The 13689-nt window shown below is 40.2% G+C and overlaps 2 protein-coding genes across 7 annotated transcripts in view; both read left to right on the top strand.

The window, feature by feature from the left end:
* The first annotated feature begins 3713 nt into the window (after positions 1-3713).
* Positions 3714-10688, top strand: LOC103152422 (homeobox protein cut-like 2). Its single transcript, XM_016661074.1, has 5 exons — positions 3714-3910; positions 4423-4728; positions 4807-4995; positions 5078-5354; positions 5804-10688. The coding sequence occupies exons 1-5, from the start codon at positions 3778-3780 to the stop codon at positions 6612-6614; spliced, it is 1716 nt and encodes a 571-aa protein (XP_016516560.1). The 5' UTR covers positions 3714-3777; the 3' UTR covers positions 6615-10688.
* Positions 10689-10930: 242 nt separating this feature from the next.
* Positions 10931-13689, top strand: part of mtmr3 (myotubularin related protein 3) — a 35986-nt gene continuing 33227 nt past the window's right edge. For all 6 annotated transcript variants that reach the window (XM_007572852.2, XM_007572854.2, XM_007572853.2 and 3 more), the window contains exon 1: positions 10931-11136. The gene's annotated coding sequence lies outside the window, so the exon portion shown is untranslated. The remainder of the gene's footprint in view (positions 11137-13689) is intronic.

Here is a 13689-nt window from a genome sequence, read left to right on the forward strand (position 1 = left end):
AGATGTTTGGTCTCTTTTTTTTAAAATGTTACTACTATATAAACACGCTCCAGCAATGTAAAAGAACATTACGGTATATAGCAATTACATTTGTAATTATGTTTGAATTTGTGTTCTTGTTCTTTATGAATATAATTTTGCCATCCTGGCTATAAAATAATACAATTTACTTAGCTAATGCTTTATGTTTGGCAAATTTTTTTAGGTAGGTCTTCCATGCCATGTGTCAGTTTATTTTAATCTCCAATAATACTACGTCTTTCGTAATGAATCAATTAATTGCATGATAAAATTAAAGCTCAAGAATTTCCATTTACATGATTTATTGTTTTTCTCTTTTCTCTCTCGCTTTCTACCAAAAACTGAATGACAGAAGTCTTCAGTCTGGTGCTTTGCTGTTAAAGAACCCTTTTTTTAAGAACAATTTTGTTTTCAAAGACTTCATAATTCCTTTTTTTTCTGTTTTGGTTATGTACTTTGAATATTTAAAATGTCTCCTGGTTCCAGCATGAAATATTAGCTGGAATATAAAGTTTATTGATCTTGAAGAATGTGTTCTTGCATTATTATTCTTCTATGATTATATTACTTGAAAATGATTTAAAACAAACAATGTTATCATTTATTGCAGTAAATTCTGGGACAATTTATTGTCCAGCAAAACTTGTTATATTGTGACAAACCTACCAGTAGCTGAATTAGCTCAACGTTGCTAACAGTGGTCCATGTTTTTCCTCTAACAAACACTCTGACAATGAGTCCACAGCTGGCTAATCAAGTTTGGATTTCTGCTGCATGATTTCACTAAATGAAAAAGAAAAAGCAAATTATCTGTGTGCATTCTGTGGATTGGTCTGCAAGACACAATATTTGGTTCTGCTGAATTGTTTTCCATCTGATTGGTTTCTGTGTGTACTCGCCACCGTTTGATGCCTTATTCTGCATTTAACAACTTGAGTAGTTACATGATTTGTCAGTACTGTTTTGATTTGTGTCTTGTTTACATGTGATACTTAAGTTTACCCTTAAGCCTGTCATACTAGCTGGTCGTTTTCACTGGAGGTGGTAGGGGGGCACTAGGTCAGTCCACCTGCAGCGCACTGTGTTTTTGTGTTAAAAAATGTCAAAAGTTACAAAAAATTTGGATGTGCACGAGCAGACATTATATTTTGGAAATAACTTGTGAGGCCAACAGGCAGATGCAGTTGGTCCACAATTTGTCAGCTAAAAACTTAGCTTAATTCGTCTTTCGTGTCACTGGTGTATAAAAAACCCTGTTTAAAATAAGAAAACACTTGGTCTGGTGGGGCGGCAAGTAAAGCTTGGTGGCCCGCCAGGTTTATAATACACCGAGGGAATCCCTGAACTTGACTGTTATCAGTTAAGATCTTTTGTAATAAAATCTTCCCATTCTGGTTTTTTTCACAGACTCCATTTGTTCTATTTTTGCTTGATTTTTTTTATTTATTTTTTGGTAAAAATCCTTGTAGTGTGTTCAAGTCTGGCACAAAATACTGGCCTACAGAGCACATAATGTGAAGAAGAGGAGGAAGCAATAAAAGGTTACAAATGGACTTGCACTATGCCTTGTGTGATGTCACCAGAACCACATGCGAGTGGGAAGCTTTTGTCTTGATTTAAATAAGAATTCACCAGAAACTAACCAAATTTAAACCATCCATGCTTTGCTATTCTGTAGNTGCCCTTCAAAAAATGTATATATTTTTTTGTCTGAAAAGTTACTAGATATAGCAACAAAGTTGCTAAGCTGGCAGTATTGTTAACACACAGACGTGACCTGGTGAGTGAGTCTATCGGTCAGTCCTCTCAGAGCAGAGCTAAAGTGGACAGTGGCTCTGAATCTGTGGATCAAATCCGTTGAACATGTAATTATCGACCAATCTCCCAAAATTAAGGAAATTATGGCATATTTATTGGTGCACCAATCAAAATCAACTGATTACTGCCATGAACTATGATACACGTTTTAGATCATCTCAATTGTGATTCTATTACTTTGTAATTAAATGTATAATTTGTGATTTTTGAGGTTAGGTTGTTGGCAGGTAAGTTAATATCTTATGTCTGTTGAGTAACTCGTTTGGTTTCTTCATTTAGTATAAATCTAAAACAAGTTTGTCCAAGAAGTTGAAGCGAAACCAGAGTGAAACTTTGCTGTCATGAACCAACTCGGATAACAAAACCATTTCAGTGATTAGCTTTAACACTGTTTAATAGACCTTTACATCAGAGTTAAATTTGCATTTATTTAGAAGCAGATGATCATTTTATGTTAGACATGAAACATTTGCCTTAGAAGAGAACATGTAGAGTTTCTGTTTAACTCTGTTGTGAAAGTGGTACAAAAAGCTTAATATTACAGTAGTTTAATCAGACAACATGTTTACAGATTTCCACTCTGCCATATTTATCAGTTAGTTACTCTGACTAGAAACACTTTATATTTGTTTTGTTCTCAGTGTGTTTCATGCAGTGGCGGCTCACCACCTCCAACATATTCCTGTGTAAATAATCTTTGACTTTTATGTAAATAACCACCCACTGCAAATAAAAGTTTAGAAGTTCAGAAAACGTTTTTGCTGTTATTTTCCTGAGTGTGGAGTTGACTTAAGACAGTAAAACTTTCGCTCTTGGCCTCTTCCAGACTTGCAATTAGCTTTGTCCTCCAGGACATTCTTATCTGGATTTATATTTAATGAAGATGCCAAAAGAGTTATCCTCTGCAGGTAAGATGCTAACCGCTTATATAACCTTTTAGATTAACTTTACTTGAAAATATTTTTTAACGTTTTTCTTTTCCGGGCTCCCCATGGCCTAATTCTAACCTCTATAGCTGCAAATGATGTCAGAATAAATGAACCAAAGGAAAAATGTTGAATTGTGAATTAAGAGGATTGTCTACCTGTAGAGTATTGTTTTAAACACTGCAGTGAAAACACTGAAGATCAATTAATATTCAGAATGTTCTTGAAAAATGCGTGTGTGTGTGCGTGTGTGTGTGTGTGTGTGTGTGTGCGTGCGTGTGCGTGCGTGTGCGTGCGTGTGCGTGTGTGTGTGTGGGTTCAACTTTTACCTTTAAGTAAGTGATGTTCAAATAGATCAATATATCACGGTATTTAACAATACGATATAAAACACTTACATAATCAGGTGCACTGGAGTTTTAAAAACAAAGAAGTTATTTTTTTGAGTTATTAAATCACATTTTTTGCTCTGGGGTTTACTTCTCAATCATATGAATTATAATGGCTTCAGAATGCACAAATTATTTGTGGTACACTGTCTCCCTCTAGTGGCACTCTACTGAAAGTTGTGTATCTTTAGAGCACCAGGATTTCATTTCACCATGAAAATAACAAACATTGCGATCAGAAGAGGCTTCTCTTCTGATGATCGGCTGACTCAGATAGTGAACATAATTTTATTTATATTCATTAAATGCATCAAAACTAAGCACCTCCACTATATTCAGCACAAGTTTCACCATCTTTCTTTGTAAAGGTATTAACCAACGGCATCAACTTTAATATATAAAAATAAGGTCAATGTACTTTGATGCAAAAATAGGAGGAATTTGGAAATTCCTTCATGTTTTCTCTTTTATGTGATACAGTCCTTAGAATAAAAAAATCTGTAATAGTAAAGTCAGTGAAGTGTCTGTGCCTGGTGAGCCACAAAGACAGATTTGTATTCCTGACATCTCATTCTGTTTGTGCTGAACAGGTTCTGGGCCTCTCTCAAGGCAGCGTCAGTGACATGCTGTCACGTCCCAAACCCTGGAGCAAGCTGACCCAAAAGGGCCGGGAGCCCTTTATCCGCATGCAGCTGTGGCTATTGGACCAGCTGGGCCAGAGCCTCAGCCAGCCTCCCAACCAGGGCCACACTCAAGGTGAGGACCCACACACAGGCAACATGCAGAAGTACCATATTCTCCGGACTATAAGTTGCTCCAGAGTGTAAATCTCAGAAGGCAAAAAAAGCATCATGAAGAGGAAAAAGTTGTATTTATTTAGAAACATGATGGAGGTCTAGTCCATGTTGATGAAAGGCTCTGGTGACGTCTTGTGTTCAGCTGCTTCTTAACAAACTTGCTGAAATTGTCGGCTTTGGTTTGGAAGTTCTGACAGTTTCTGAATCACTGATATCTGTGCTCAAAATCAGAGTGATCAGGAACGACTTCGCTCCGCCAGTGTTCTGACGATCTGGGCCGCCCTGTCAGATATTCCAAGAGTTTGATTAAAGAGGACTAAGCTGGATGGGTGTGAATCCATCCTTATAGTTTAGGAAGTTCGACATCAGAACCACTTTATATTCTGCACTAACAAAACCTTTTGACATTAGCAGTTGCCTTGCAGGAAGACAAATACTAATGTAACCCGCATGAAATGTTGTTAATTCCAGATAAAAGTCCCGTAACAGCCCAGTCCTGTCCCTCCCCACCGCCTAGTCCAGCAGAGAGCAACCCGAGTCCAGTGGCTGAGCCGGTCAGTCTCTCACTGGAGAGCAGCAAGGAGAACCAGCAACCTCAAAGCCTTGGCTTGGGGTTGCCCAGCCACCCAGAAGGTGGGAAATCCACTTCCAGTCTCATGGGCCTGCATCAGCCTGCAACCCCATTAGGAATCCAGGAGTTGGTGGCCATGTCTCCAGAGCTAGACACGTACGCCATCACCAAGAAGGTCAAGGAGGTGCTAACAGACAACAACCTTGGTAGGTCTGAGTTTACTGATATTCCCTCTGGAGGGGCAGGAACCATTTTAATGCAACATCTGCCACTTGGTTTGACAGGCCAGCGACTTTTTGGGGAGACCATCTTGGGTCTGACTCAAGGGTCGGTGTCTGACCTGCTCTCCAGGCCTAAACCTTGGCACAAACTCAGCCTGAAAGGCCGGGAACCTTTTGTCCGCATGCAGCTATGGCTCAATGATCCGCACAACGTGGAGAAGTTGAGAGTCATGAAAAAGATGGAGAAGAAAGGTGGGGACCGAGACCTGCTCACGGTTTGAAGTTTGCGTGCCGGTTGTGTAGCCTAATCTCAGTGGATGTTTGTGTTTGCTAGCTTACCTGAAGAGGCGGTACGGTCTGCTGAGCACTGGCTCTGACAGCGACTCGCCCAGCACTCGCTCTGAGTGTGTGAGTCCGGCCCTCGCCTCGCTGGACTTGTGTCCCTTCAGTCAAGTAAAGAAGCCTCGGGTGGTGCTGGGAGCCGAGGAGAAAGAGGCCCTGAGGAAAGCGTACATGCAGGAGCCGTACCCGTCCCAAAACACCATCGAGATGCTGGCGTCGCAGCTCAACCTCAAAACCAACACTGTCATCAACTGGTTCCACAACTACAGGCAAGGCTGACTGTATTTATCCTGTTCAGTATATGAATAAAACACAGGTCCTTTTAAAAGTATTCACACCTCTTGAGGTTTTTGGATTGTTAAGTCTGACAACAGCCTCAAACTTCAGTGCATTTTATTAGGATTTGATATGACCAGTGTTGTCGAAGTCATTTTGAACTGTATCAAGATCATGAATGTCCTCAAAGGGCCAGTTATGGTAGAACATATTGAGAAACTACCTAACTATTGAAATATGACTAAATAACTGCCTCTTCATTCAATGAGTGCTTCTTAAAGTTAACAAGATTGAACATCTTTTCACATTGATGTAATTTGGCAATATACTGATAAAAACTGTTTGGTTTTGGGAGTACGGACATTTTTGCAAGGCACTGCAAACTTCAATATTTCTGTCTGTACTTTTAGAGACTCTTTCTAAATAAAATGTTTACATGCAGGTCCAGGATGAGGCGTGAAGTGCTGATGGGCGGTCTTCCAGATAATGACACAGACGCCGAGCCCAACAGCTACTCCCCCTCAGTAACACGGAGCCCCAACTCCGATGGTGAGGACAAGAGACTGCTGCTGCCCTCAGGACAAACCCACGCTGGCCTTCCTCTTAGCACTACTGACGAACTGCCTCACGTTAAACAGGAGGCAACTTACAGGGAAGAGGACAGCATGGAAGGAAGGGAAGGCTCGCAGAAAGAAGTCGGAGTGCAGTGTTTTCCCTCCACCGTGCCGTTGTCCCCTTTGAAAACCGAGCACGAAGACTCCGCCTCAGGCTGCCGCGAGCTCCATCCGGCCGGCCAGAGCCCGATGCAGGAGGAGGGCGCATGCAACCAGATTCAGGGACTCCACCTTGGCGTGGCGTCCGCGGATGGCCCGCAGCGAGCCAACAAGTCCAGGTACGATGGAGAAGAATCCGGGAAGTCGCCCGTTGACCCGGTCAGCTTCAAGGCTTCGTCGGAGCCGTGCCGCAGCAGCCTGGAGGTCTCGCTGAACTCGCCGTCCGCCGCGTCGTCACCCGGCCTCATGATGTCCGTCTCCCCCGTGCCCTCCTCCTCTGCGCCCATATCGCCCTCGTTGCCCAACCAGGCGACAAGCGCCAACCACGGCATGGACGCTAACCCGCTTCCTCCGTTCCAAAGCCCCAAACTCAACAGAAGCACTCAGAGACGCAACGAGAAAATGGCCAACCTCAACAACATCATCCACAGGCTGGAGAGGGCAGCCAATCGAGAAGAAACACTGGAGTGGGAGTTTTAGGGCCTGCTTTGCTGCGTCTCATCCAGAAAGACTGTTGCTGCACACAACGAGGAAGAAAGGTTGGATGGAAGCTTCCGGACCTGAGCGGAGCCTGGCTCCTTGAGGCAGTGCCGTCTTGGACTGGAAACAGGAATGCAGAGGAGAACACGAAGCTGAACTTCCTACAATAATTTAAGAGTTAAAAAAAATGTATAAAAATGGATTTGTTTGTTTTGTTTTTTTTTTTTTTCTTTTGATAATGCATACTACTTTGAAATGTATGTGACGGCGCTAGCTGTTGTTTTAACTTATTGGACTTGACATGAAGACTTTTGCAGCTATGGTGTCATTTAATGTACACTGAAGTTCTGAAGATTGCCACTGGGTGAGATTAAAAAAAAGACCTCTGTCTTAAGCCATTAAAAGCACTATGACTATTTGAAAAAAAAAAAAAAAAAAGACACTGACCAAATTTGCTACTTTTTGAATAGCAGTTTTTCCAATTTTGTCTGTCAGACTGGACAGTTTAAGTCAAGTAACGTGAATTCCAATTACTGACTGAGGGATAGTCCTTTAAGACTCTAAATATACAACACCTTGTATGTACTTAGTTTCTTGGTGATATGTTTTGAAATCTTTGTAACTCACACGTATAAAATGTGGTTGTACATGTTGTAGAATTGTCTGCAATAGCCTTCTCTAAATCTGATGTAGCATGGTACTCACCTGACCCTGTTATCCTCTGTAGTTAGGCACCTGTGATTATACTTGAGCGAAAACGAACAAAAAAAAAGAGGTTACGCAACAAATAGTTGAAAAGCCTGCAAAAAAGGAAAAAAGTTAAACAAAGGATATAAGTGTTTTATTTTATTTTTCTCTTTCTTTTTTTAATTTAAAGAATACTTGAGGTTTACAGTTTCTCCCTTGTACTTTTTGGTTGAAAGTGAAGGCTTCACTTCACTTGAGCTCAGTTTACACAGTTTCTTTCGGACTTGTTCGATCCTCTAAGACACTGGTTCTCAGACCGTAAACAGACCAAGACACACGGCGCTTGGTTTACCTCAGATTAGGTTCACACACATCACGCTACGATCATGCATTTCATAAACAGAAACATGAACCACGACAGGTTTGACTCGGCAGAGGAGGAGCGCTCTGGGTCGGCTACAGGACACTTCGCCCCTCCACTAATTTGTACCTGCCGCTTTAAGCTCTTTCTGGCCCAGAAGACACCAGACAATGTGATAAGTTTTCTTCCAATGGTACGAAGCAGGGCTGACCATCTCCCAGGTGTTGCTGCACACTGCCAGTCAGCTGGCCTAGTTAAAGCCCCTATTTTGTTCTCATACCTACAGAAAATGTATTTCAAGTCACAAATGGATAGTTGTGACATGGAATCTAAAAGAGCAAATAAAAACTTTTACATAATTTGTTTTATTATAGCCAAGCCATGTTATTTTATTACTTTAGGTTATAAAATGAAAATCTCATCCTGGCCAGTGTCTAGAAGTATGAAGTGTTTTCATGAATGATGAACAGAAAAATACTCAAATCTCTTCATACCCCTGGCAGATTTAGATTTTAATTTACTTTCACTGAAACCAGTTTTTTTTTCTGCCGAGAAGTTATATTGCTATCTCTCAAGAGTTAGATGATAACATTTTTGAAAAAATAAATAAACAAAATAAAATAACAAAATAAATGGCATGTCAAAAATGATTTATACCCTTCTCAATGATAAAAGTAAATTCGACACATGCGCTGTTGGATTCCAGCCTGGGCCACTCTGAAACGCGATACGTTTCACCTAGAAGAAATATGATGTTCAAATTAAAAGATGAAAATGGAATCTAAATCTGCCAGATTTATAAAAGTATTTGTATTGTTTTCAGAAAACTTTATTTCTTTTTTTTTTTTTTCAAGTATTTGGGTTTCCGATTCCCATTTTGGTTAATTTCTTTAAGAAATATGACAAATGTAGCCTCCTTTTGAAACTAAACTAGCTCCTGCTAATATATATTATTTATTCATCCGCTGTTATTAATTAACAAAAATTAACAAATTGCTAACTCTGTTTTGTTAAAAAAAAAAAAAATGAGTATACAACGATCAAAACTACCAAGTTACAAAATGGCGAAGGGGCGAAGTGAGCCTCTGTTTAGTGGCTCAGGTGAACGTTCCCTCCACAGAGAACCAACATGAAGCAGGGTGCGTGGTAACTTTCTCCTTCGTATGTGTACAGATGCTCCTAACGGGTAACTTCTGACTGAGTTCCCGTCCTCTGAACGGGTCTCTCCCAGTTGTCAGAATAAATGACACTTTAATGGAACAGCTGCCGAGCACTGCAACATGGTCAACGTGGGCCAACGGTAACACTGCTGAGATGAGATGTGCATCGACTAAAGCTCGATGTATCAGAAAGCATGATGCTTGTCATCATCATAAAACCCTTCAGTCTGTAAGTACAGTATATTAAAGAGCACCCCCCTCATATTATCTTTGACCACTCGTGTATTGTGTCTGTAGCCGTTTCTTTGTCATGCTTGCAGGATGTTCTTTATGTATTTTGCCTCTATTTTATACTCTGAACAGTTACCTAGATATCCAATACCTCCTGTATGAACTACTTGCAGCACTTAGATTTTTGATAATTGTGGGAACTCCGAGAAATTTTCCAGTATGAGCGTCATCCTTACTTAGCGTCCACAAGTCTTGCCTTTACTGTATTGTTGGATTTGGTAGTAAACACTTGCACATGTCTACATAGTTCAGAGGACTCGGATTGTATTATGTAGAGCTATATATTACACAATTATTATTAAAAAAAATAACCCTACATCCTCGGGACAAAATGTGCTGAATATATTGAGATAGTGTACAGATTTTAATAAACCAAACTCTGTCGAGCCAGTTCTTGTCTGGCAAGCTTGCCCACGTTTTAGACCTTCTCTCAGGGTAGTCTTGCTTTTAAAAGCTTTACTGAAACGGTTGCTCTCATCGGTGATGGTGATCATGATAAACATGTGGTGTAGAGAATGACTCTGTTATGCTCGTCAATAAATGATGATGTGGATCTTGTATGGTTACTGGAGTTTGAGCTGTCCCATATAAAGTCGCGGTTTGCTTGGAGAACCGATGCAGGTTTTGTAATTAATCACGCAAATGTGCGTCAAAGTACAGCGCAGACTGGAAGCACCAGAAGGAGGCTTATTGGGTTGCTTTTTTTCTAAGATCAGCAGACTTGCTCTCCAACGACACAGTTTTATTTTCCTCTCGGAGTCGGAAAAGCTTTTGTGCCGCTTTTCCAGCAACCATATTCTGTGCATAATATACTCTGATTAGATTTGATTAGATTTTCTTATGGAGAAAACGTCATTGTTTTTCATATTAACATGGTCACGTGAAAAGAAATGTATTTACCCTGATCGTGATCTTCTCATGTAAACATCATCTAATTGTTTTTGCATGCAATTAATTCTGGTCACATGACAAGGGGATATAGACTGTTTTTTGTGTTATTCTTCTTACACAGGAACGGTGAATCCGGACTTAAGGTCCTTTTTACATTAGCAATGTCCATGCATGGTGCAGCTGATTTATATGACTTGCAGAATCATTACAAATCTGTCGAAAGCAGGAACTCAAGAATTCTTGGTTAATATTTAAATTAAGGTTATTTTGTGCCATATCATATGTTTCATGCATTTTTCCTTGCAGAGGAATTTATTGTGTGGGGCTGTTTGTAACCGAGTTCAGAAAGAAAAGCCTAGCTTAGATTTTAATTATGAACTTTAAACTCAATAGTTTTACTTTATAATTGACATTAGTCACTAAAAAGAAAGTAGCAAGCAAAATGTAGACGATCGGAAGAACTATTTAAAAAAAAATGTGGCTACAACTCTGGCACTGAGGGTTTGTCCCAAAGAAAATTTGTTTAAAGGTTGCCTGTAATTAAGGCTCCAAAAATGTTTAAAATGAACTGTAAGGCCTCACATGTCAACCTATCAGATGTTAAAGAATGGTCAATGGTATGCCAATTTTCTTGGAAAATAAATTGCATATGTAAGCCATCAGTCAATACATTTTTGTTTAAGACCTGCTGTGTTGTGTATTTATTTTCTCATAAAAAGGATGCAAAGATAAATATTTTTTTCCTATAGAACTCTATAAAATTGTTTCAAGACATGACGTTGTTGTATTTACTAGACCGTGAACTGTATGCTTCACCATCACTTAGTATTTTTGCGGTAATTTGGCAGTAATGACAGTGTTTACATTATTGTACCGCGTGGTGTTTCTGAGCCACGCCCCCTCACGTCTGCTCTCTCTCTCACGTAATAACGTCGCCGGCACGTATGTTGTCGGGCTGGAGATTTCGCGGCGATGGCGACGGAGGCTCGGCGCTGGAAGGGGACGTATTGAAAGCGGGGCTTTGGCTTGGATATGACGAATGCGTATTTGTTGGAGATTGCTTTGCTCTTCAGTTATTCCATTGGCTTCGGATAAATCCTCGGCCGTGGACTTCTCAACACTCCTTTGACTGGTGAGTCAAGCGGCTGTGGTCTCGTCCGCGGTGTGTTTTGACAGAGGCCTCAGTCCCGGGGTCCGCCCTCCATCTCATAACAAAAACACTCGCACTGAGCGGCTAGCTCCCGCAGCTACAGGCTAGCAAGTTAACTTACTGGCTGTTCTGTGGTATAACCAGCGCTCGGACATCGCAACATAACAGTGCATTGAAGAGTCATTAGAGCTAGTGGTATTCCTTAAACGACCTCTCAGGACTAGGCTCTAGTGTTACGCTACTATTTAACTGAAATTGCCTGACGCTAGCTCGCTAACTGTTGATGTTAACGTTAGTTAGCGTGCCCAAAGAGAAGGAAGACCAGTCATAATTTTACAGTTTTCTCCGTCGCCAATTGAGTACGTTGACATTAAAAAGTGGAATTAACTGCTACCTGGGTGTCAATAAATAATTTCTCCGTAGTCAAATTTATGTTTTGAATCTCAGAAATTAAAATAACGACTGTGGTTTTATTGTAGCTCATTTCATACAAAGCCCAGGGTGCACTAGCATTTCTTCTTTTTACATTTAGTCTGTTCAGTCGAAGCTTTTCTACCGCTGTCCAGCCGTTTAACGGCCGGTTGTCAGTTCACTCCACCGTCCTGGTTGTCAGTTTGGACTTTCTCAACTAGCTAAAACCGTGGAGGCGGAGTGATGCTGCTGCTCTTGTCACGGGACAGGAGTAACGCTAAGGCTCTAACGGAGCTTATCCTTCCGTGTGTGATTCTGAGTGAAGCCAGCCGGGCTCTGCTCATAAGCCTTCCTCTGTAAACAGAGCCGTACCATGCCTTGGTCAGATATGCTTTATCAGGTAGCACCAGCAGTAAAAGCAATGAAGTAATGACCTCATTTGCGTGCTTCTTGGAGAGGAGGCCTTGTTTAAGGGGCTCATCTGTTACCATTTCGACTGTTTTTTTTTCCTTCCATGTTTCTCTCTTTTTTTCCCTCCCCTTGCCTGGGCATCTTAAATGTTTATGAGTAGGTGTGTTGTGCTCCTGAGCTGTCCATTCACTGACCCTCTTAGATCAGATTTCAGTCTCTGCAGTAGGAGCTGACCTTTTCAGCTATTTGTTGGGCTGTTTGCTGAGATATCCCTAGCAGGTTGCCTGTTTAGAAGCAAGATGTTTGGTCTCTTTTTTTTAAAATGTTACTACTATATAAACACGCTCCAGCAATGTAAAAGAACATTACGGTATATAGCAATTACATTTGTAATTATGTTTGAATTTGTGTTCTTGTTCTTTATGAATATAATTTTGCCATCCTGGCTATAAAATAATACAATTTACTTAGCTAATGCTTTATGTTTGGCAAATTTTTTTAGGTAGGTCTTCCATGCCATGTGTCAGTTTATTTTAATCTCCAATAATACTACGTCTTTCGTAATGAATCAATTAATTGCATGATAAAATTAAAGCTCAATAATTTCCATTTACATGATTTATTGTTTTTCTCTTTTCTCTCTCGCTTTCTACCAAAAACTGAATGACAGAAGTCTTCAGTCTGGTGCTTTGCTGTTAAAGAACCCTTTTTTTAAGAACAATTTTGTTTTCAAAGACTTCATAATTCCTTTTTTTTCTGTTTTGGTTATGTACTTTGAATATTTAAAATGTCTCCTGGTTCCAGCATGAAATATTAGCTGGAATATAAAGTTTATTGATCTTGAAGAATGTGTTCTTGCATTATTATTCTTCTATGATTATATTACTTGAAAATGATTTAAAACAAACAATGTTATCATTTATTGCAGTAAATTCTGGGACAATTTATTGTCCAGCAAAACTTGTTATATTGTGACAAACCTACCAGTAGCTGAATTAGCTCAACGTTGCTAACAGTGGTCCATGTTTTTCCTCTAACAAACACTCTGACAATGAGTCCACAGCTGGCTAATCAAGTTTGGATTTCTGCTGCATGATTTCACTAAATGAAAAAGAAAAAGCAAATTATCTGTGTGCATTCTGTGGATTGGTCTGCAAGACACAATATTTGGTTCTGCTGAATTGTTTTCCATCTGATTGGTTTCTGTGTGTACTCGCCACCGTTTGATGCCTTATTCTGCATTTAACAACTTGAGTAGTTACATGATTTGTCAGTACTGTTTTGATTTGTGTCTTGTTTACATGTGATACTTAAGTTTACCCTTAAGCCTGTCATACTAGCTGGTCGTTTTCACTGGAGGTGGTAGGGGGGCACTAGGTCAGTCCACCAGCAGCGCACTGTGTTTTTGTGTTAAAAAATGTCAAAAGTTACAAAGAATTTGGATGTGCACGAGCAGACATTATATTTTGGAAATAACTTGTGAGGCCAACAGGCAGATGCAGTTGGTCCACAATTTGTCAGCTAAAAACTTAGCTTAATTCGTCTTTCGTGTCACTGGTGTATAAAAAACCCTGTTTAAAATAAGAAAACAACACTTAGTCCGGTGGGGTGGCAAGTAAAGCTTGGTGGCCCGCCAGGTTTATAATACACCGAGGGAATCCCTGAACTTGACTGTTATCAGTTAAGATCTTTTGTAATAAAATCTTCCCATTC

This window comes from Poecilia formosa, unplaced genomic scaffold (genome assembly GCF_000485575.1).
Source record: "Poecilia formosa unplaced genomic scaffold, Poecilia_formosa-5.1.2 Scaffold309, whole genome shotgun sequence".
Taxonomy (NCBI): Eukaryota; Metazoa; Chordata; class Actinopteri; order Cyprinodontiformes; family Poeciliidae; genus Poecilia; species Poecilia formosa.